General features: G+C 42.7%; 9 protein-coding genes across 9 annotated transcripts; 1 reads left to right on the top strand and 8 right to left on the bottom strand.

Moving 5' to 3' along the window:
- Positions 1 to 485: 485 nt before the first annotated feature.
- LOC108086305 (vigilin) lies at positions 486 to 9,429 on the bottom strand. The gene is made up of 7 exons (XM_017183197.1): positions 9,374 to 9,429; positions 8,419 to 8,494; positions 6,069 to 6,156; positions 5,755 to 6,002; positions 3,750 to 5,600; positions 2,299 to 3,672; positions 486 to 2,202 (listed from the first exon to the last, which is right to left on the bottom strand). Exons 3-7 carry the CDS (start codon positions 6,103 to 6,105, stop codon positions 1,813 to 1,815), a joined length of 3,900 nt encoding a protein of 1,299 aa, XP_017038686.1. The 5' UTR covers positions 6,106 to 6,156; positions 8,419 to 8,494; positions 9,374 to 9,429; the 3' UTR covers positions 486 to 1,812.
- A 519-nt stretch (positions 9,430 to 9,948) lies between these two features.
- LOC108086309 (protein immune deficiency) lies at positions 9,949 to 11,929 on the top strand. Its single transcript, XM_017183210.2, has 2 exons — positions 9,949 to 10,723; positions 11,395 to 11,929. Exons 1-2 carry the CDS (start codon positions 10,067 to 10,069, stop codon positions 11,554 to 11,556), a joined length of 819 nt encoding a protein of 272 aa, XP_017038699.1. The 5' UTR covers positions 9,949 to 10,066; the 3' UTR covers positions 11,557 to 11,929.
- Positions 11,893 to 12,722, bottom strand: LOC108086312 (glutathione S-transferase 1). Its single transcript, XM_017183213.2, is given in 2 exon segments — positions 11,893 to 12,524; positions 12,526 to 12,722. Coding segments are annotated over 2 exon segments (666 nt in total). The 5' UTR covers positions 12,640 to 12,722; the 3' UTR covers positions 11,893 to 11,972.
- A 96-nt stretch (positions 12,723 to 12,818) lies between these two features.
- Positions 12,819 to 14,106, bottom strand: LOC108086311 (glutathione S-transferase 1-like). Its single transcript, XM_017183212.2, has one exon. The coding sequence runs from the start codon at positions 14,058 to 14,060 to the stop codon at positions 13,392 to 13,394; it is 669 nt and encodes a 222-aa protein (XP_017038701.1). The 5' UTR covers positions 14,061 to 14,106; the 3' UTR covers positions 12,819 to 13,391.
- Positions 14,107 to 14,190: 84 nt separating this feature from the next.
- LOC108086313 (glutathione S-transferase 1-like) lies at positions 14,191 to 15,229 on the bottom strand. Its single transcript, XM_017183214.2, has one exon. The coding sequence runs from the start codon at positions 15,101 to 15,103 to the stop codon at positions 14,438 to 14,440; it is 666 nt and encodes a 221-aa protein (XP_017038703.1). The 5' UTR covers positions 15,104 to 15,229; the 3' UTR covers positions 14,191 to 14,437.
- On the bottom strand, positions 15,213 to 15,999 carry LOC108086310 (glutathione S-transferase 1-like). Its single transcript, XM_017183211.1, has one exon. The coding sequence runs from the start codon at positions 15,980 to 15,982 to the stop codon at positions 15,314 to 15,316; it is 669 nt and encodes a 222-aa protein (XP_017038700.1). The 5' UTR covers positions 15,983 to 15,999; the 3' UTR covers positions 15,213 to 15,313.
- Positions 16,000 to 16,793: 794 nt separating this feature from the next.
- On the bottom strand, positions 16,794 to 17,566 carry LOC108086300 (glutathione S-transferase 1-like). The gene has a single exon (XM_017183191.1). It carries the CDS (start codon positions 17,511 to 17,513, stop codon positions 16,845 to 16,847), a length of 669 nt encoding a protein of 222 aa, XP_017038680.1. The 5' UTR covers positions 17,514 to 17,566; the 3' UTR covers positions 16,794 to 16,844.
- A 1,714-nt stretch (positions 17,567 to 19,280) lies between these two features.
- On the bottom strand, positions 19,281 to 20,524 carry LOC108086298 (glutathione S-transferase 1). Its single transcript, XM_017183190.2, has one exon. It carries the CDS (start codon positions 20,157 to 20,159, stop codon positions 19,491 to 19,493), a length of 669 nt encoding a protein of 222 aa, XP_017038679.1. The 5' UTR covers positions 20,160 to 20,524; the 3' UTR covers positions 19,281 to 19,490.
- A 128-nt stretch (positions 20,525 to 20,652) lies between these two features.
- On the bottom strand, positions 20,653 to 21,498 carry LOC108086301 (glutathione S-transferase 1-like). The gene has a single exon (XM_017183192.2). It carries the CDS (start codon positions 21,455 to 21,457, stop codon positions 20,795 to 20,797), a length of 663 nt encoding a protein of 220 aa, XP_017038681.1. The 5' UTR covers positions 21,458 to 21,498; the 3' UTR covers positions 20,653 to 20,794.
- Positions 21,499 to 22,045: the final 547 nt, after the last annotated feature.

Below are 22,045 nucleotides of genomic sequence, written 5' to 3'. Positions count from 1 at the left end.
GATAGTTCCACAACCCTACTTGTTGCCGTCCGGTAATAACACCATCCTCTGTTCAACTTTTCTTTGCCAGAGTTGCCAGATCATGCCTTGATTTAAACAGAAAGGGTTTCGGTTTAAAACTTTTGTATTTCAAAAGAAATAAGACATACGGTTGTATCTGCTATATCTGGTTTGAAAATAATAGTAAAAAATCGAATCGTGAGTGAAATATCTTGCTTTGCAGCCAGCAAACGCCTTTTGGCCTTCGTCTCGTACATTTGATTTTGTCCGTTAATATAGGAAAATATATACATTTTATATCGTTTGTATTCTCTACGTTCTTAGAATTACTAATGCAGTTGTTGTAAATATGTATGTATACTTTTAAAAATTTACAATATCAGGTCTGTTATTCTTGGTGTTATCATATACTTGTTTTGAAACAGAAGCAATCCAAAGACAAATACAAAAGAAAAGTTAAACAAGAAAAACTTTGCAAAAAAAGATACGATTTGTTTACGTTTTTTATTTGTTTTATATGGTTTTTGTTTTTATTGAATAGTAATAGTAAAAAATTAAAAATTTTTCTCATACTTTGTGTTTCAACTGTCAGATATTGCGCGGTGCAGAGTCGAGATAACTGAAAAACCATCACCCGATACGCGTACAAAGTACGAGAAGAGTTCCAAATCTTTCTCAGATATTCTAACACCGCGACGCATACGAAGTTTGTTAAGTGGAAAACATAAGTCGAAAACAATTTAATATAAATCAAAGGGATTGCACAAAATTAAAATGTTGGTACTCATTTTGAAATGTGATTAGGGTTTGTGTGGTGTGTTTTTGTGTTTCGGTATCGGTATCATGGCTGTGTGTGTGTGTTTAAAAAGGACAACGCTAGAGGATTTGGGAGCAGGAGCAGACGTGCGGAAAGTATAGTAAATTAATGTATAAGTAAGGTGTATATTTGCTGTTCAAATAAATCGCCGTTTCCACTTCCACTCTTGCCCCGCAACGTAAGAAACGTTTTTACAATACAATCAACGTTCATTTAACATTTACTTTCGCATAAATCATAATAATCACTTAATTGGGAAAAGGGGAAATGGAAATTCCGAAAACGAAAGATCTGAGTATGGTATAATCAAAACGGGGGCGATAAAAATTAGATTGGGAGCAGCGAGGGTAAATGTAAATAATTAACATTTTATGCTTACAATTATTTTCGTTCTTGAACGTGTTTCGCTAGTCAGTTTCATTTCAATTAACAAACCATTTACTGAACTTTCTGCTTACTTTTAGGGAGCTTCAACTAATTAGAATATTATGTGTTGCAATGAAGAATGGTTATATAAAAAGAAATTGGCAATTAAGTGTTTTATGTATAAAGTGGCCGGGGCTTAGCCAACACATCGGGGAACGGAACTGGGGGCGTGAGTCCATTGTCTGTTTCGATTCTTGTATTCTATATATGTTGTATAAATGCAATTTCATATGTGTGATCGTGTAAGTGTCGTTGTGAGGTGTGTGGGGATTTTTGTGTGTTTAATTGATCCTGTATCAAATCATACAAAAATAGTTGCTTGTTTCGTCATTCTTGATTTTCAATTAACCTGCACAATTTGCGTTGTAGAAAAGCTCCTGGGAGACAACCTATACCGTTTTTGTTTTTGTTTTTGACACTAGTTTTCGACTAAAGAGACGTCCGCACGACTGCCACTGCTGCTCTGCCGCTCACTGCCCGATTCTCCACCTCCAGCTCCGATCCCCGGCGCACCCCGACGTGTAGTATTGCTGCTACTGATGGCGATCGGGACACTTGGCCCGTGCCTCTTAGTTTTTGGGGCCCCACACAGAAGTGATGGGCGTGGTGGCCACCGGAGCCCCGCCAGCAGCGAAGTGCGGGAAGTCCTCCTGCGACTGAGTGTTGGGCGCAGTCAGGTTCTTGGCCTGCTTCTGCTTCTCCCACGGCGCGTCCTTGATAACAAAGCCGTTCTCGCTGGCACCTCCAGCGCCGGATCCAGATCCCGATCCAGAAAGGAAGGCACCAACCGTCTGCGGTTGCGGCGATGCCGGCAAGTTCTCCAAGAAGTCACGCTCGTAGTCCTCGGCCATGCTTAGCAGCAGGTCCTTGGCGTTTTCAACATCCTCCTCCTTGCCAATGATGGTTACGGCATTAGGGTTGCTTTGAGCATCGTCGGAAGAGGGGAACTTGACGTCGACCTGTTAAGAAATAATAATAAGGTGTTTTAGACAGGGAACTAGGCTAGGTTTTAGGATATAGTACAAGATATTGAACTTGCTAAAAAAAAAACCCACCTTGTAATCTTCGATGATCTTGCGAATAGTGCGTCCGCGATGGCCAATGATGTGGGAGTGGATGCGTGTATCGATCTCGATAACCTCGCGGTGGAGGGTCTGGAGGTCGCCCACAATCTCCAGGATGGCATCGCGCGCTGCTTCGGCCTTGGCCTGGTAGCCGGTAATGGAGATGATGCGCTGATTGGGATCGTCGCGCTTCGGCAGCGAAATGTTGACGTCGTGATCGGCGCGCAACTTGTTGATCACAGCGCCATGGCGACCAATGAGCTTTGAGTGGTACTCCGGTTCCACGTCGATCTGGAGAACAAAGGAGCGCAGCTCACGATCGGCCCGATCGGCCTCATAGTCCTCGATCATCTTCTCCAACGCCTCGCGGGCCTCGGCCACATGGGCGGGCGTTCCGGAGACCTTGATCACATCCGACTTGAGCTCGCTGGGCGGCAGCTCCACGTGCACATCGTGCTTGGACATGAACTGGCGCACATTAGCACCGCGCGGTCCAATGATGGTGCGGTGAAGATCGAAAGGCACCGTCAGCTCCTCCTCGATGGGAATGAGATCGAGCAGAGCCTGCTTGGCGGCTTCACACTTCTCAATCCTGCCGGTGATGCGGATTACATCGCACTGACGCACTGGCTCCACTTCCGCCTCCTGCTGGCCATCCTGGCCCTCCTCGCCTCCGTTCTGGCCGCTACCTCCATTGGTCAGACCCTCAACGGGTTCGGTGGCATCACGATCGGGGAACTTGATCTGCACATCGAACTCGGATGTCACCTGCTGAACCTTAAAGCCCCTGGCGCCCATGATGGTGCGATGCTGGCGCTGCGGGATCACCACTTCAATTGTGGTCTGGGCTTCCAGATCAGCGACAATCTCCTCAATGCGCTGGCGAGCCGCTTCGATGCAATCCTTGGCGCCCTTGATCGTCACCTTGTCGGAATTGGTGCCGGCACGAGGGAAGGAGATCATCACGCCACCACATTCCTCGGAAATGCGGTGCAGGATGAAGCCGCGCTTGGCGACGAAGTGCTTGTGGTGCTTGGGATCGACGGTCACCTCGCCCTCGGTGACCTCGTCGCACTCCTTGATGATTGCCTCTAGCTGCTCGCGGGCCTTCTTCACGCTGTCCTCCTTGCCGATGATGGTGATAACCTCCTTGTCGGTGTCCTCGTTCGAGGGGAAGATGATGCGGGCACCAGTGGCATCACGGATCTTGCGGATCGAGGCGCCGTTCTTGCCGATCAGGAACTTGTGATGCTGCTGCTTGGCGCGCACCTCGGCGGTAAAGGAAGCCAGCTGCCTTTCATTGGCCAGCTCCAGCAGCTGACCCTTGGCCTTCTCCACGTCGTCCTTGGGACCACGAATGGTGACCTTAAGGAAAAATAGGCATAATTAAACCAGAGAACCAGCGTACTTTAATAAGTTCAAAGGAATTTTATTATACAAACCTTATCGCTCTTGGAGTCGCTGTTGGGGAACTTGATGGACACGCCACCGCACTCCTCCATAATCGAGGAGATGAGCTTGCCGCCAGTGCCGATGATGGAGTTGTAGTACTTGGGCGGGATCTGCACCTCCTCGGTGACAATGTCGGAGAGTTCGTTCTGGATCTTCTGGATGCGTTCCTTGGCCTCCAGCACGTTCTCCTTCTTGCCGGTTATAACGATCACCTCGTTGGTATCACCCTCAGCTGGGAGATCGATCTTGGTCTGGGTCTCATCGCGGATCTTCTTGATGTTGGCGCCACCCTTGCCGATGACGAACTTGTGGAACTGCTTGAAGATGGGCACCTCGATGATGTGCGACGACTCCTGGATCTCCTTCACCAGCTTCAGCAGATCCTTGTGGCACTTGTCCACATCCTCCTTGGGGCCACGCAACTTAACGATGTCGGTGTTCTCCTGCGGTGTGGGTATCGTAATCGTCACCTGACGATAGCGGTCCTTCACCTCACGAATCTTCTCGCCCTTGGCACCGATGATGGAACGGTGGAGACGACGGTCAATGATCACATCCTTCGATTTTTCATTTTCCAGTTTGTCGATTTTTTCTTGTAATTCAAGCTGCGCCTGCCGCACACCCTCCTTGGGTCCCTCAATGCGGATGTTGTTCTGGCCCTCTCGCTCTTCGATGTTGATGTTCACCTTCAGCTCATCCTTGAGGCGGTTCACATTGGCGCCAGCCTTGCCAATGATGTGCTTGTAGTAAGAAGGATTCACCGTCATCACTTCGAACGTAAAGTTATCCTCGTAGTTCTTGATGATATCGGTCAGGTAGGTGACAGCACGGTCCACGTTCTCGGGATCGCCCTCCAGCTTAATCTTATCCTCCAGGCAGTTTACGTTCACGTTGGGGCAGTCCTCCTCCAGTTGCTTCATGTTGGCACCCTTGCGACCGATCACGTACTTGTGGATCCAGTGTGGCGCATTGATTTCCACCGATTTTACCGAGTTGGCCTTTTGGTAGACAACAGTTAAGGCATTTCCCAAGGCCACCTGGGGTCCACGCAGAGTGATTGTCTCCGAGGTGGAGTCGTTGGGCGGCATCTCCACGGACACACCGGTCAACTGCAGGATCTCAGCGATGGTGGAGCCCTTGGGTCCGATGACGTAGCGGTGCTGCGGCTTGGGCACCTCTACACTGACCGTCGAGCACTTCTTCTCCATCTCCTTATAGATGGCCTCCACCTTGGCCTTGGCGGCTGCGACGGCATCCTTCTCGCCGGAGATGATAATCTCATCCTTTTGCACCTGCTGCGGCGGCACGTTGATCTTGGCGCCCGTCTCCTCCTGCAGCTTGTTAAGGTTCTCGCTGTAGGGACCCACGATGAACGGATGGTAGATCTTGGGCACGGTGGTGCGGTCCGACGACTTCTTGTACTGCTCGGCGGACAGCTGGCGGATCTCCTGCTCGGCCTGAGCAATACCCTCCTTGGTGCCGGCAATGGTGATGAACTCGCTCTCGTCGCCCTGGCTGGGGATGTTGATGCGCGTGGAAGTGAGGCGCTCCAGATCACGCAGCCGCTGACCACCCTTGCCGAGGATGACGCGGTAGTGCTCCCGCGGAACGGTCACCTGCCTGCTGGCCTGCGTCGAGAAGCCCATCAGGATCTTGCGACGAGCGTCGAGCAGCTCGCTCTGCTTGCCCTTGATCAGGAAAGTAAGCGACTGGTTCTTGCCGCTCACAATCTCGATCTGGGCGCCCGTCTCCTTAGTGATCTGCTGGCAAATCCTCTTCGACTCGCCTTCGCCGAACTCCGACTCCGTGGACTTGCGCTCCTCGCAGGGAACATGCAAAACCTGAGGGGTAAATCGGATTAATTAAAAAGTTAACACTATAAAAGCTACAACTTGATAAAAACTCTGGGGATTCGTTTATATCTCTTTAAGTTTTGAAGTTAATTTTTGACATTTAATTAATTATTACACTAATGCAACACTTTTTTGACCTTACCTGCGTCTTCTGGGAGCTCGTCACACGGGCTAACGTCGAGCTGGAAGCTCCGGATTGCGACGGCGCCGAGGTGTTGGCCGGCAGAGCCGGGAACAGGTCGTCGTAACTGAAGGCGGGAGTGGCGTTACCAGTGCCGCCGCTAGTGGTGCTAGTGGGCGTGGCCACCGAAGTGGGCGAGGATGGTTGCTGCTCGTTGGACACCTGCTCTTGGCCATTGATGAGGGCGATGGGCTGCTCGATGGTAGTTGCTGCAAAATAATTTTGGATTACGAATTAATTAGTTATGATCGGATACTTAATCGTGAAACACTCACCGTTGTTAGTTTCCTCCATCACTGCTGCTGCTTGCATTACTTAAAAAAAGAGAAGAGTCCTTTTTCGTTCCAAGTCGTTTACAGTACACTTAAAAGAGAGAGTTTGAGATATCTTATCAAACAGTTTGCAAAACTATTACAACCTAGGGGACCTATCAAAGAACCCTGTTTATCAGCCGGCGACAAAGCCAGCTGTTAGTGACTAAAAATCATGACGGAACTACATAGTTAAAATGACTTTTTTCGGCAAACACAGATTTCATGCCGCCGGTTCTACTACGGTTTAAATCTCTTCCTGTTGTCGATCGCCCACAAACCTACCAAACTCACTGGAAGTTGATAAGTGCGACCCCCGAAGACCCGCATGTGGCTGCCATTAGCTGATAAGAAACTACAGACGTTAATAGTGGCTGCATGGTCACAGTCAACATATTAGTACTAATATTCATTGGATATGCTGCGTGACGTTAGTAAGGTAAGTTTAATAAAAACTTATTTGCTCTACTAAAAACAATTTAAAGAATATGAGTAGTTCAAAATATGTATATAAACCATGAAAGATTAAATACCGATAAAAACACCTAGTAAGCCACGTTTATTGCTTCAAATAGATAACAAATTAAAAAGAGATATTTCCCAATTAACTGTGCTAAGGCTTAAAAAAGTAAACTTGTATGCCCTTCTTAATCATTACTTTCTAAAAATTAATGAAAGTACAATAAAAATTATTACCTATTTAAGTAATTTCATTAATATTTTATAATACTTATTAACCAGCTGAACATTAAATTTCTTTCCGTTTTTGGTTTGATTGCCCGGATTGGTGGAAAGCATAACAAATTTAGGAAACCTAATTTCGTGGGCCGCTACTGTCTGCAGTGCGTGTCCGAAGGGGGTGCGTCAAATGGATTTTCTGACGCTGATAAACCGAAATAGATTCGGTTTCCAGACGGACTTTCAGCACGAGAGCCCGAAACTAAGGCCACGTAGTGCTTGGATCGGCGAGATGAGTGCCCCGGCTCCGCTTTTCGCTGGTGATAAGTGGTCGCGGCAGTGGGCCACGCAGGCAGATTCCTGAGTCGAGTGATAGCTATCGGCCGCACTGGCTGATAAGCCCCATCGTCCGATCGCCCCCAAGATATCGGGGTTCGCCACATACACGGTGGCAATACAATATGTGCAGGTCCAGAAATAAAAACTGCTATCAGTAATCGGATTTCGATCGGGTGAAAGGTTGGGGACAGGCGAAAGAGAACCAGAGAGGAAGATCTTAGCGGACAAGAAGGAGAAGAGACCATGCACTTGTTCGACCAATGCTGTTTTCTCAATCAATGCCCAACGAGTTTTCGTAGCCTACATTTTTCCTCTCCACCGAAAGAACAACAAAGATATGGCTGCCTCTATTGCCACTGTCAATGTGTGTGTAAGCAGAGACAGATGCAGGGGATTTCAAAAGGGGATTTATTAACTGAGAAATACAAATCATGGTGAAACTATTTGATAGCGATTTTTAGATACAAGAAGAACTAAACAAATTAAAAGTAATTAAAATAGAGAAAACCCTTTATGTTTCAAAACCGAAATAAAATTCGAGTACAGTTTTGGAGTACCTAGAACAAAACTAATAGAAACAGATTTCGTGGCGTAAATATATTTTTTAGCGTTCATAACATTTCAACAATAACTGGTATATTTAACCATTCTACCTCAGAGGAGTTTGACCCCCAAATTTCCCCTGCCTACGCCCTTGTGGGTGGGCATGAAAAATGTGTCAAAAGAAGAGGCAAGAGCGGGAGAGCGAGATAGGGAGAGAGCGAGAGCTTGACGAAGTAACTTAACGGAGCAGGGGAGCAGCTCCATATAAAACCGGATGATAGCCGGCAACTACAACAAAACGATCGAGTGCTATTGTGTATGTGTGTGTGCCTGCACATTTCTGTGTCGCTCTTTTTCTTCGGGCATATGGTTGTATGTGTGTTGGCACCTTTCGAGAAGGCACAGGTAAAAAACGAAAACAAGCAACATACCTACATAGCAAATACCATCAGACATACGTTCGTATGTGACGCCTGCAGCGACGCTGACGTCGACAAATGAAGACAAAGCACAAAAACAATGCGCTAAAGTTCAGCTTACAAAAAAATATACAAAATTGGTATGCACATATCGGATGGATTCTTGTTTTTGTAATTTCGATACAAAGATCCAAAAAATCAAAAAGAAAACCTCAACGTAGGCAGTTTTAGGCATGGAACCGTTAACTTGGGCTTTTTTTTTTTTTTGGTAAAAACACTTGTGTAAAATGTTAAACTATGCAAATTAACCCTAGATTGTAGGTTGTTCAACTTACGGTACTGTAAAATCCAAAAAATCCGGCCTAGTTTACTCTCCTTTGACCAAATCCAGTTTGATAACTTGGGTGTCTGCTGGAAAACCCGAAAAACAATTGGTTGGAATTAATGCAATTAGTGGATGCAGAAGATCGTTGGCATCGCCAGGATGCCCTACACTGCAATTCGTCGGTCATTCTGCATTCTGCACATCCCCAATAGAAAGTCGGTTATTTATCATAGAAGCGAGCGAAGGGTGAAGAGAGGGCAACATATGCGGGCCACTTATTGGACAATTGTTTTTGTGGCAGCGGCGGCAGCAAAGTGGAGCAGCGCGTGGGCGTATGTATGTGTGTGGTGTGTATGAGAGTATGGAAATGCGGAAATCAGTGCCGTATGTTTGCCAGGTGAAAGGTTGTGTGGATCCTCTTTTCCGGCACAGGGCGGGGCCTTCACTTCTCCGCCGCCCCCGGAAAGTAAGAAAGTTAAAAAAAAAACAGCACGCGCGCCTTCCAATCGGACAAATATGCTTATATATGCACGCACACACATATGCAGGGATTTTACGGCCCCTTAGTGTATGTGTGAACGACGTCGCCGCCTTTGGTGACTGTGTGTGTGAGCGCGAGTGCGCCGCCCGTGAGTATTATCAACCATTGAAAAACACGTTGTTTTTCGCCAAGCGGACACAAATTTTAGGAAAATTAGCGGCCCGAATTCGTATTTTCTTTCCGCTGCTGCTGCATTTGCTGCTTCTTTTCCGCTCTGCCGTCGCCGCCCCGTCACTGCCGGCCCTTTATAACTGTAAATTCCGTGCACTCTTCCGCCCGCCGTAACTTATGCAATTCCGGCTGCAATAAAGCCGCACGGCGATCGGCCAAATGGCAGTTGAGTTTTCGCACTTTAAACCGTCAAATTCACACCCAGACTTTCTATTGAAATTGCAGAACACACGGACGCGGAACTCAACGTTACCGACTCCAAGTAAAATGTGAATGAACATGAGCGAACGTGGCAAATAGAGATGGTCGATAGCCGCTGCAGACGTAGGGTTGCCGCGGTTTGCAAAGAACTATCAAAGAACTATCGGTGGTTGATGGAAATACCGATGCCGGCTTTTGGGGATAAACAAAAACTTTTTTTTTTTTTTTAATATAACACGCATTCTAGACCAGATACATATTTAGTATAATAAAACAAGTTACAACTTTAAATAGTTTTTCAGTGTAAAGCTGGTCGTACCTTTTTTTACTTTCATAAATTTCAAAATTAAATTTCTGCTTAAGTGTAAAATTATTTACAGGGTAACAAGGCATTACATATTATCCGCTTTGAATAGGACTAGAAGGTTTTGTATCTTGGTAGTTAATTCAAAATGTATTTTAAATATATGTACAATTTTTTTAAAAGTTTCAAATTCTAGAACTATAATAATGTTTTAAAAAGCAAAACAAGCCATTTTATTCTTACAATCAAAACTATTTTTTATAACGGCAATTAAAAAACATTCGATTAGCCTGGCGCCACTATCGGCGGGATTATCGATAGTCAGTTCCATCCTTGGGCTGCCACCACCGAATCGCTAATAATCACAAAGAAAACTCCCCAATCTGTGGAATTTCCGGAGACAAAAGCACATTCATCGCGGTAAATTATCAGAAAGACAGCATGTCGAAGCTCAGGAACATGTTGCCTACAATCTTTGGCGGGAAGGAGCCACAGAGTCAGGAAGAAGAAGGGTGCCTTGAAAAGGATGCAGCGCCCGTAGACGACAGTGAACCAGATAACAATAACAGCGGAGCCCTGGCTCTGTCCGTTTCTAACGGAACTCCCACTGCATCGGCGGATCTTACTGAATCAGTACTCCGCGAGCTCAGCGATCCCAACTACAATTCCATGGATGTTGTTCAGTCCGCCAATATTCCGGGAGCCCTAAGCAACACCCAAACCAACAACACAATGAATGTTCACAGCGCCCAGCAACAGGTGGTTATGAACTTCTCGAATGCCAACAATCTGCATTTCGGCTCTGTTTACAACTTCAATCAGAACTTGAGTGCGTGTAGTTCCCGAAAGGGCAGCACGAGTGCCACGGAGGAGGCGCTCGCTTCGCCGGACGGCAAGCCTCGGTCCAATATCGCCCGTAAAACAGTTAGCATTGTGGCCATGATGCAGTCGCAGGAGGAGCCCGATGTACGCCTGCTTGATGCTGTGTCCACCCACTTAGGCGAAGGCTGGAAGCAGGTGATGCGGGATCTCGGACAATCAGAAGGGCAAATTGATCAGGCAATCATCGATCATCAAATGCATGGAAATATCAAAGAGGTGAGACTCGAGATTCTGAAATTAATAAGTTGCAGCTTGAAAATAATTTTTTTAATTATTTTGTTTAAGCGATATTCTGTTATAACTGTATAAATCTCTTTAAAACTCATAAATAACTTGCTAAAGCTTTTTTGTAAGAAATTCGTATAGTAAAGTATAAAATACATATGTGACTCATTAGTTAAAATTCAGATTCTAACTCTCATTACTAAAATGTCGCTATCACTCTTAAATCCTTCTGTTTAGAAATTTTTAAGCTAGTTTGTAAAGTTGACATAAAATCTCAATCATAAATGGAAAGACCTTAAAGTACAGCCTTTTGCCTTTCAAAGGTTGGTTTAAAAGCTATAATGTTGAGGTAAGCCTTAATTTAACCTACATACTTAAAACTATCTTAGTTAAATGGTTTTTATTTTTTTGTTATTAAGGTCTTGAATTACTGATACTACCGCCGTTAAATACAAGATTACATGTATAGGGAAGATTAGATTGCAGTCTGGCAGATACGAAAATTACATCTACGTTTTATTGGGGTTCACTTAGGCGAACCTTTAGTACCTATCATAATCGTAATCAATATTATTATCATACCAATGTTCCTGATTTTAATTTTAAAAAACTTTGAAAAAATGACTGAAACCGGTAAATTAACACATTCTTTGCCTCTTCAGGTGATTTACCAGCTGCTGCTTCAATGGGTTCGAAGCTCGGAGAACGGGGTGGCCACCGTCGGACGACTCACTACGCTGCTGTGGGAGTCCCAGCATCGCGATTGCGTGCATCGCATGAAACTGGTTTGGAAGGCACTGGAGAAGCGCAAGACGAACAGCTAGTCAGTGGATGGGACTCATTAGCAACGATTCCATAACGAAAACGATGCATTCGGAGCAGCCTCTCGATGGTCATGCTTGTGGGAGGAAGCGTATTGGGAAGGCTAGCAATACCGACGTTTGAAAGACGCACAACGTCCAATGTGTGACGGTATCGAGCGGTATAGAGAGGAGACCATCAGGCAATATGTGTGCAATATTTGTTTTATAAATCCAAACCTTCGAATAAGTGCCTAGATGTTTGCATTAACTATTCTTACACCAGTTTTATCCTTAAGATGTGATATTTGTGTCGAAAACGGAACCAACACTTGATGTTTACATTGAGAATATTTTTTGTAAAGTGTAAACAAATAGAAGCTTTATTGTTACGTAACTACAAACAATCTCATTAATAACATTAAAGCTTGGGTACAAAGTCACACAATCTTCGTGATTTTCGAGCTGAACATGTCGATCAACATTTGAGCGCCGTTGCCGTTGAGCGATTGGTAGTTTGGCTGTTTGGACATCCTGTCTAACCAGCCGCTCAGCTTGGGATAGCGCTTGTCTTCGATGGGAGCCAAGCCCACCAGGCTGGACACCGATGAAACCATACTGTAGTCGGCGATGGTAATGGCGGTTCCACACAGATACGGCTGATTTCCGATGAACACCTCCAGAAAGTCGTATGCCTCGTAGATGGCTTCGATCTTGGAGCGCGGAACCTCCGTTTCGTTTTTGTAGAACAAGGGAGCGGCAATATTCCGGATGCAGCCCTGGAACAACACGCCCGACTCAAAGTGCAGTCGCTGATCGACAAGAGCGCGCTTGAAGTAATCCTTGGGATACAGGGCATCATCCTTGGCATATCGCCTAACCAGGTAGGCGCAAATGGCATGGCTTTCCCAAATGTACTTGCCATCGTCCTCCAGCATGGGCACCGTGTGCTGTGGATTCTTCAGGGTGTACTCCTTTGATTTGTTTTCCCCCCGCCAGCAGGTTCACCAGCTTGTACTCGTACTGTAGACCCAGGGCATCCAAGGTCAGTTTGCATGCCCGCACCGGCGGACTTGGCTCCACACCGTACAGTACTAATTTTCCCATTGTTTTAAGTAGACCGCTTGCTCCGGCTGCCGATTAGAAACTAAACAAGCTTCACCTATCGCTGTTCACGATCGATTCAACTGATTCCATATGTTTTTACACCTCACTTGGTAATTCAAAGCTTTTTCATATATGCTAGCAGAGGCAATTAGTTTTATATTGATTTGAGTAACTTTTATTGCTTAATGCATATCTCCAAAATCCAAAATCGTCAGTAGTCTTTGATAAAGTAACAGATTTTGATAGACAATTCATTGGCTTTAATCAACTTGTTGAACTAAAGCCCTCAAAAAGTTGTCAGGTGTTTTGATTATAGTATATGCCTTATCATATCTTTTTCTGATACTTGGTTACGACATTTTTCATTTTGTTTTTTTCATTTTGGGAATGTTAAATATCAAAAATGTTATTTAAAAAAAAACTGGTATCTGGACAATTAAATTAGGTTTCTGATTCATGTATCGTTTTTTTTTTTTTTGGTGGAAAATAGCTTCTTCCATTTTATAAATGTCAGATAGTAATATTAAAATTCTTATCATATCTATTATTTTAAGTGGAAAATTCCATATTGATGTTGATATTTTAAAGATTCTATGGTGCTTGCAAAAATCAATAATAAACCGTTTTTTTTTTTGATTAAAATGCAATTTAACAAATTAAGTATACCCTTTCACTCTACGAGTAGCAGGTATAAAATCTTTGCACATGCTTTATAATGTATTTTGATTATTTTTTTAAAAGTGAGAAAATCACTAAGATGAGAAGGTAAAATTAAACTTCTCTAGAAGGGTGACCAACTCTCGGGCACCTTTGCCATTTGCCTCCTCGAAGTAAGGAAGTTCTTCTAGCGTCTTATGCCATTCTGTGATTTTGAAATACTTAATCGGATCGATTTTTACAAATACCGCTAGCGCGGTAATCGATGTGAGGAGACTAAAATCCGCAATTGTCAACTGATTTCCAGCAATATAATCGTGCCCGTTGAGGAAGGTCTCCACGAAGTCGTAGATTTCTTTGACGACATCGTAACGTTCCTTGGGGATTGTAGTCTGGCCAGAGGCGAAAAGTGGCTTTGTGATGCTTCTCAGTCCGTACATAAAAACCACTCCGGATTCGAAGTGCAATCGCTGATCCACCACAGCCCGTTGAAGAAGATCCTTCGGATAGAGGCTGTCGCTCTTGCCGTACTTGGACACCAGATAGGCACTGATTGCATGCGAGTCCCAGATGAAGTGGCCATTGTCCTCCAGGGTGGGCACCGTGTGCTGGGGATTCTTCTTCAGGAACTCCGGGGAAAGAGTCTCCTTGGCCAGGGTGTTTATTTTTACGTATTCGTAAGGAACCGCAAGGGCGGCCAAGGTCAGTTTGACAGCCCGAACCGGAGGACTTGCCTCCGTTCCATACAGAATCAACTTGGACATTTTGCATCTAAGAGGTTTCCTCTATAACTGAACGTTCGGGGCGATGAGCCAAAATATTTATTGGATTTTGAAAGAGAATGCTTAAGAGACCGTTCACAACGAAAGAGATTAAAAAAGAGTTGAGAAGTGGTTCTCTTTCAAAATCGTATATTTATTTGTTAATATAGATTTTCTTGATTGTTGGTAATAAAAAAGTTCTTTATAATTTTACCTTTGCTTACAATATTTTGAATATTTGTTTTAATGGATTAAAATTTAAATTAGGTTTATTTTCACAACTGTTAAGTTATTGTAATATGATTTTAGAATTTATTATTTATATTTTAATTTCTAGTTAGTAGAAGTTAATAGTTCGCAGGAGAAAATTAAGAAATGTTCTATGATACGAATTCGAAGTCAATATTCTTGATGAAGCCCTCCAAGATTTTGGCTCCTTTGCCGTTGGCTTCCTCGTAGTAGGGAAGTTTCTGAAGTCGCTTGATCCAGGCACTGACCTTGGGGTATTTGGCTGAGTCCAACTTTACCAAGGAATCCAAGGAGGTCGTAGTCGAGACGATGCTAAAGTCAGCAATGGTCAGCTGGGATCCAGCAATGTATTCGTTGCCAGCAAGAAAGGTCTCTAGAAAGTCATAGACCTCTATGATCGCATCGTAACGCTCTTTGGAAAAATCTGTTTTGCCGGCAAAAAGTGGCCTGACTATGCTCCTAAGGCCATTGGCAAACATCACTCCGGACTCGAAATGCAAACGCTGATCCACCACAGCTCGCTGGAGGAGATCCTTCGGGTAGAGGCTGTCATTCTTGCCGTATTTCGACACCAGATAGGCAATGATCGCGTGGGAGTCCCATATGTAGTGTCCGTCGTCCTCCAAGGTGGGCACCGTGTGCTGGGGGTTCTTCTTCAGAAACTCCTCGGAGAGGTTCTCCTTGGCCCGAGTGTTCACCTCCACGAATTCGTAGGGCAGTTCCAAAGCAGCCAAAGTCAATTTCACGGTACGAACTGGCGGACTTGCATCCAAACCATACAGCACCAATTTTGTCATCTTGTTGAGGTGAAATTAGTTTTATAACTGATCGTACAGAGCAGAGAAACCGAGTATATATAGGATTTTGATACGGAAAGAGAGCGGAAGATAAGAAAACTGCTGATAATTAGGTTTTCTCTTCGGCTTTTCAAAGCGTTTGTTATTTAAAAATAATAGTGAAATAGTCGAATAAAAACAATACAAAAACAAAACACTTATTCCAGTTAATTATTGTAAGAATGAGAAATTAGTCTTTTTAACGTGGAACTCGAAAAGTCGGGATCCTTGGCCGTTCGCCTCCTCGTAATAGGGGAGCTGTTCCAGTCTTTTGATCCAGGCAGTGACCTTTGGGTATTTCGCCGTGTCCAGTTCCACAAAGGTCTGCAAGGAACTCACACTCGAGATGATACTAAAGTCAGCAATGGTCAGCTGGTCACCAGCAATGTAGTTGTTTCCAGCAAGGAAGGTTTCCACAAAGTCGTACACCTCTATGATCGCATCGTAGCGCTCTTTTGGAATGTTTTTCCTTCCATGTAGGAATAGTGGCTTAGTTATGCTTATTAGTGCATTTGCATAGACCACTCCGGATTCGAAGTGCAATCGCTGATCCACAACAGCCCGCTGGAGGAGGTCTTTTGGGTAGAGGCTGTCGTCCTTTCCATACTTGGATACCAAATAGGCACTGATTGCATGTGAGTCCCAGATGAAGTGGCCATCGTCATCCAACGTGGGCACCGTGTGCTGGGGATTCTTCTTCCGAAACTCTTCTGAGAGGTTCTCCCTATTGATGGTGTTCACTTCCACGAATTCATAGGGCACTCCCAAGGCAGCCAAAGTCAGTTTGGCGGTTCGAACTGGCGGACTTCCTTCGAAACCATATAAAACTAACTTGCCCATCTTGTCGCTTTGGAGTGTCTCCTATGACTAGTAATGCAGACAGCAAAAACCTTGTATTTATTGGATTGTTTTTAAGAGACTTATTAAGAGAATTATTTGACCAGGAAAACACCTGGTATATATCATTGTTCTCTTTCTACAGTCATTATTACTTGCTTGTTTGAAACCATTTATTTCACCACAATAAATACTACTAGAGATCTTCAAACAAATATCCAGAACGTTCTGCTTAAATTCGAAACATATTTTGTAACATTTTACCAAAACATTTTTGAAACCAATTTAAAAGCTGTAGTACCTATGTTGAATTAAGAAATTGGTTTAATATTAACCAACTTATAAATGTTATACATAGATAGATGTGAAAAAACCCATTTATTTAACTTAATGTTGTTGAATTGATATATTATTAAAAATCATTTTTTTACTAATTATTTATTTAAAATTGTTTAAATATGATATGATTATTTATACTATTCAAAATCATGCTGTCGCTTATGTTTTTTATCTATAAAGGTGAGTTACATAACTTGCTTTGAAAAAGAAATTGGTTGAATGGTTTGAAGCAAATAACTTGTTTTTCAGTATTATATTGAATTCTCAAAAATAATAAGAATAACCAGTTTTACAGCACGACTCGATGAAAGTTTTCTTTCTCTTCTATAATTTTAGTGAAAATATTTTTTTTTTAAAGAAAAAGTTTTTTTTTATTAATAATAAAGGGTAATATGCTACTTAGGTTATGCAGTTTTCACTGAATATTATTATTCCAGTAGGTAAGAGATTTAAATTAAATGAAAACGCCATTATATAGATTGTTTTATCGGTATGTATTTTAAAATTGTCAATTTCAACGTAAAACTTAGGTTTCAAAAGTAAAATTCTTGGATTTGAAAATGGCAACCAACTGGCGCGTACCCTTTCCATTGGCTTCCTCGTAGTAAGGCAGTTTCTCCAGCTTTTTGATCCAAGCGGTAATTCCGGGATATTTGACTGGATCGATGTCCACGAAAGCCACTAGAGAAGTCACAGTTGAGACGATACTGAAATCAGCAATGGTCAGTTGATTTCCTGCGATGTATTCCTGTCCCTTCAGGAAGGTCTCCACAAAGTCGTAGACTTCGATGACGGCATCGTAACGCTCCTTGGGAAGTGTAGTCTGGCCAAGGAAGAGAACCGCCTTGGAAATGGGTCTGAGTGAATTGGCAAACACTACTCCGCTCTCGAAGTGTAATCGCTGATCAATTTTAGCTCGCTGGAGAGGATCCTTTGGATACAGGGCATCGGTATCTCCATACTTGGACACCAGATAGGCAATGATTGCGTGCGAATCCCAGATGAAGTTGCCATCGTCATCCAAAGTGGGCACCGTGTGCTGCGGGTTCTTCTCCAGGTATTCAGATGAAAGGTGTTCCCTCGCCAAGAGGTTTACGTTTACATATTCGTATGGCAGATTCAGAGCGGCCAAAGTGAGTTTCACCGCACGAACAGGTGGACTGGGATCCAAGCCATACAAAGTCAACTTAACCATCTTGTCGCCTTGGGGTCTTTTTCACAACTGATCGGGGAAATCGGACAGTCTGCTTGTTTATAAGACTTTCGGATTTTTAAAAGAGCGTGTTTAAGAGAGATTTTTCTTCGTTGCTAACTTTTCAGATGGAACCTAGCACGTTTTTGTTTGATTTTTACATGCAAACAGTATCCGCTTTATGGCCTGATATGTAAGTAACAAGAAAGAAAGCTAGCTTATCCAAACCGAAGATTTAATACCCTTGGAGTAAGAACTCAACTTATCACAACTCACAAGTAACAAGATTTGCCCTAGTTTAAATACGTTGCTTAGAACGATAAAGCTTACGATATAGTACTTCTTTAATATTGCCTAATTTTTAAAGAAGCTATATATGTAATATAGTGAATTAAAATTAATTTTTAAGATTTAGTATTGTAACGAATTGCTTAATGACAATCAACGCATGAATGTTTAACAATATCGAAGCTTTAGAGTTAAAATATTATATAATATTTTTTAAAATAATCGAATCAAACGAACTTTTTTTTGGTATTTTATACCACTTGATATTATCAACCTATCCCAACATCTAAGATCTGATTATGAAACCGGTAAAAAAAGCTTTTCAAAAGAGCATCACATAGCACTCAGTGAATCATAGACATTCATAGCTCTATTAAATAGAGCTCTATTAATAGAGTCTATTTGATAACTGCTTATCAAGTTTGTTTGTCACCCAACAAGTATTATACTCTATATAAATAGAGACAATCAGTAGAGAGCTAAAAACTAAAAGTCATGCTGACAGAGGTGAACGAATGGATAGATCTCGAAATGTTTGATGAAAAAATGTATACACACAAACATGTTTCTATGGTGAAATTCTCTTAAAACTGATAAGAAAACTTACACTCAAATATGCGGTTCACTCTTTTTTAGTAGACGATACACCTGATATTTGTTGACTTTTTCTATTAACTAAAATATTGACTTGTAGACTTTTTTTTTTATAATCGTAGCTTAATCACTTAATTGTTTATTATTATGTTGTCAATCAGAGTTTAAAAACAATGAACCAATGTTATTGAATTTATAATGTTGAAGTGTTCTCACTAATAATATTACATGTACTCGAGAGGGGCCTAGTTTTTTAATTTCTATTTGTTTTCAAGCAAAATTCTTTATAAGCTGTTGTGCAATAATGTGATATGGTCAAAAAGTTCGTCGAACCTTTATCAGAGTTGTTTAAAAGCTCTATAGTTAAACAACCTTGGAGCAACATTTGAGTCACACAGATAATTCTTGGCCGACTGTTGATAACAGCTTATCAAGTTTGTTTGCCGGGAAATAAGTAAACAAGTTGCGGACCTCGAAGGGATGATATATTAAAAGTCATGCTTATTGTTTTAAAATTGTTATTGAATATGGTTGCTGACCGTCTATAATGAGTATATAGTTTTTCTTATCATTTGTAATGTACACTATATTGTTATCTGATACTTAAGTCTTGTCATGGTGCTTTTAATGATCACGTGCACGTATAGAAAAACATGCTATATAAGTTTGATTTAGAAAGATATAGTTTTTTATAGCTTTCGGTGGTATTGGGTTTTTTGTTTTACTTTAGTTTAGTTAAAACAATAATTTTAAGGGTGTGCACTGATTTATTGATTTCTAAATTTTAATTTATAAAACAAAGTTTTTTATTTATTAATAAGTTTAGCATTCAAAAGAACCAAAATTAACCGCAAAAAAACTACACAGAATGCTATAATTATTTGGACGAAAAATAAATTCTACATTTCGGTAAAATATTTTAATTGCTTTTTTTTGCCAATAGTAAACATTTTATTTACAAATTATAACGACTTTAAAAATCTTAAACCAAATACTTTTTAAGTAAATGAATCTAATATAACTAGTAACAAACGAGGACTCCTCAAAATTATAAAGCCAACTAGTGCAACTGGAACGTTCTGGGAGTTCCCTTTTTCTTTAGGGAACGATGGTGAAATTCTTGGACCTCAAAAGGTCCACATACTGGGTGGCTCCGTTGCCGTTGGCCTCCTCGTAGTAGGGCAACTCCTTGAGCCTCTCCAGCCAGGCGGCAATCCTGGGATACCTGGCCGGATCCATCTCCAGGAAAACCCCAATCGAGGTGATGGTCGACACAATACTGAAGTCAGCGATGGTCAGATGGTCACCGGCCAAGTAATCGTGGTCATCGAGAAAGGTCTCCAGAAAGTCGTAGATCTGGTTGATGTGATCAACCTGATTCCGTGGCAAGGTGGACTCTCCGTTGAAGAGAACCGGACGAGTGAGTCTCCTCAAAGCAGCCTCGAAAACGACTCCCGACTCAAAGTGCATCAGTTGGTCCACTTTGGCTCGCTGCAGCAGATCCTTGGGATACAACTCATCAGAGGAGGCATACTTCTCCACCAAATAGGCCATGATGGCGTGCGAGTCCCAGATGCAGGCATCGTCGTCCTGCAGAAGTGGCACCGTGTGCTGCGGATTCTTCTTCGAGTACTCCTCGCTGAAGTTCTCCTTCTCGAACAGGTTGACGAACACGTACTCGAAGGGCAGATCCAGTGCCTTCAGGGTGAGCAGACAGGCCCGAGTTGGTGGACTGGCGTCCAGGCCGTAAAGCGAGATCTTACCCATTCTCCAGCGGATTGACAAGTAAATGTCGAGTGCTATGCCAGGACTATTTTATAGATTATGGGGCATGGGAACCTTCAGCCTGCAACTGATTTTTTAATTAACTACGCCCACTCCACTCGGAATACCAGAAAAACCCTTAAAGCCTCAGGACAAATTGTTTAAAATTGAATTACTTGCACTTTGGTTGGGGAAACTAGTTGGACTTAAATGTGGGAAATGTAAATGTAATTAAATATTAAGTATTTAGTATTTAACAAATACATTGGGTAGATATTTAAACATACTTCGATTATACTCCATTCGAATATTAAATTAGTTTTGAATTTAACTTTAAAGAATGAAATTAAAACTAAAACATATTTATGTTTATCTTTAAAATATCAACTACAAAGTAATAACAAAACACAAAAAGCATTTTCAAGCTAAAAATTAAAATTGTTATAGTAGCAAAGAAAATTCTTATAAATTTAAGAAACTAATTTAAAACCACTGCTCCAATTTATTGTGTTTATTTTCTATGCATTGTCGAAGGCCTTTATTTTTCTTCGAGTGTAGTTAATAACAAACAACTTTTTTAATTATGATGATAATAAATTGATGCCGCCACGCACCCGGTAATTGTGGGAAAAAAGGGCTTACAGCAGGGTCAGCTGACCCTTCAGCAGGTCCACGTACTTCTTGGCCCCCGCCCCATTGGCCTCCTCGTAGTAGGGGAGCTCCTGGAGGCGCTTCAGCCAGGCGGTGATTTTCGGATACTTCTCAGCCTCCAGCGGAACAACAGCTGGAAGGGATGAGACTGTGGCAGCACAGCAGAAGTCCGCAATGGTCAGGGTGTCCCCAGTAATATAGGGATTGTCCCCCAAGAAGGTTTCCAGGTGACCATAACCATCACGGACATTATCCGCCTTCTCTTGCGAAAACTCCCTGACATTGTGATAGAAATAAGGCGCTGAGATATTACGGAGAGCCATGAACAGTGCACTGGCCTCGAAGTACAGTCGCTGATCCACATGAGCCCGCTTCACCAGATCCTTGGGATACAGATCGTCGTCAGGGGAGCCATACTTGCCCACCAAATAGCAAACAATGGCATGCGAATCCCAGATGAAAACTCCGTTGTCATCCAGCAGTGGAATGGTGTGCTGGGGATTCTTCTGCAGGAACTCTTCCTTGCGATGTTCCCCCGCCAGGAGATCCACCTCCTTGAACTCGTACTCCAACTTCAGGGCCCGCAGAGTCAACTGACAGGACCTCACTGGCGGACTAATGTCCAATCCGTACAGCACAATACCCGACATGGTCCAAGCTCAATCAGTTGTATCAGCGAAATGATACCTAATCTAGGGCTTTACGGGCTATTTATACCTTTTTAGGGCTTCGGATGGCCGCAAATCAGAGCGCTGCAACGATCACTATTTTTTTCAATTATACCCGATCATGGCTCGGGTTTTTTGTGATTCAAAACACTGCTACAACAAAAATGTATGATCGTAGGCGATCGTGCTCAAAACGAACATTCAGTTTCAACCCGAATGATTTTATTCGACCGAACGCTTTTTGTGAGCAGCAATGAATGTTCTAGAATGCTGCTTGGATTCAGTTCGATCGCAATCATTTGCACTGCAAATTAAGTACATCACTCGCTACTTCTTAAGAACTTGGAATCCGATCCTGGGTGGTGCTAAGTGCTCTCCCATTCCCCAAAGTCCGCAATGTTCAGTGGTTTTATCATGAAAAGAACGTGGAGTGAGAGGGCTTTTTGTAAACTTTATTATGAACAGGAAAAGTAGTCTTCATCTCAAGTTCACAATATTTTAAACGGAAAACCATAAACAATTTTTATTATATTATTTTGGAAATATATATGATATATGGATTAAAAAATA

Source organism: Drosophila ficusphila, unplaced genomic scaffold (genome assembly GCF_018152265.1).
Source record: "Drosophila ficusphila isolate 14025-0441.05 unplaced genomic scaffold, ASM1815226v1 contig_414, whole genome shotgun sequence".
In the NCBI taxonomy this organism is placed as follows: domain Eukaryota; kingdom Metazoa; phylum Arthropoda; class Insecta; order Diptera; family Drosophilidae; genus Drosophila; species Drosophila ficusphila.
The sequence above is the reverse complement of the archived record's forward strand: the minus strand, read 5'-3'. Positions and strand labels throughout refer to the sequence as shown.

Excerpts from the sequence above, each read along its gene's own strand:
- LOC108086305 (XM_017183197.1), bottom strand. The coding sequence starts at position 6,105 with ATGCAAGCAGCAGCAGTGATGGAGGAAACTAACAACG. Across the intron at positions 3,673-3,749 it reads GCGACTCCAAGAGCGATAAG|GTCACCATTCGTGGTCCCAA; the intron begins GTTTGTATAATA and ends TTTTTCCTTAAG. Across the intron at positions 2,203-2,298 it reads AGATCATCGAAGATTACAAG|GTCGACGTCAAGTTCCCCTC; the intron begins GTGGGTTTTTTT and ends ATTTCTTAACAG.
- LOC108086309 (XM_017183210.2), top strand. The coding sequence starts at position 10,067 with ATGTCGAAGCTCAGGAACATGTTGCCTACAATCTTTGGCGGGAAGGAG. Across the intron at positions 10,724-11,394 it reads TGCATGGAAATATCAAAGAG|GTGATTTACCAGCTGCTGCT; the intron begins GTGAGACTCGAG and ends TTGCCTCTTCAG.
- LOC108086311 (XM_017183212.2), bottom strand. The coding sequence starts at position 14,060 with ATGTCCAAGTTGATTCTGTATGGAACGGAGGCAAGTCCTCCGGTTCGG.
- LOC108086313 (XM_017183214.2), bottom strand. The coding sequence starts at position 15,103 with ATGACAAAATTGGTGCTGTATGGTTTGGATGCAAGTCCGCCAGTTCGT.
- LOC108086310 (XM_017183211.1), bottom strand. The coding sequence starts at position 15,982 with ATGGGCAAGTTAGTTTTATATGGTTTCGAAGGAAGTCCGCCAGTTCGA.
- LOC108086300 (XM_017183191.1), bottom strand. The coding sequence starts at position 17,513 with ATGGTTAAGTTGACTTTGTATGGCTTGGATCCCAGTCCACCTGTTCGT.
- LOC108086298 (XM_017183190.2), bottom strand. The coding sequence starts at position 20,159 with ATGGGTAAGATCTCGCTTTACGGCCTGGACGCCAGTCCACCAACTCGG.
- LOC108086301 (XM_017183192.2), bottom strand. The coding sequence starts at position 21,457 with ATGTCGGGTATTGTGCTGTACGGATTGGACATTAGTCCGCCAGTGAGG.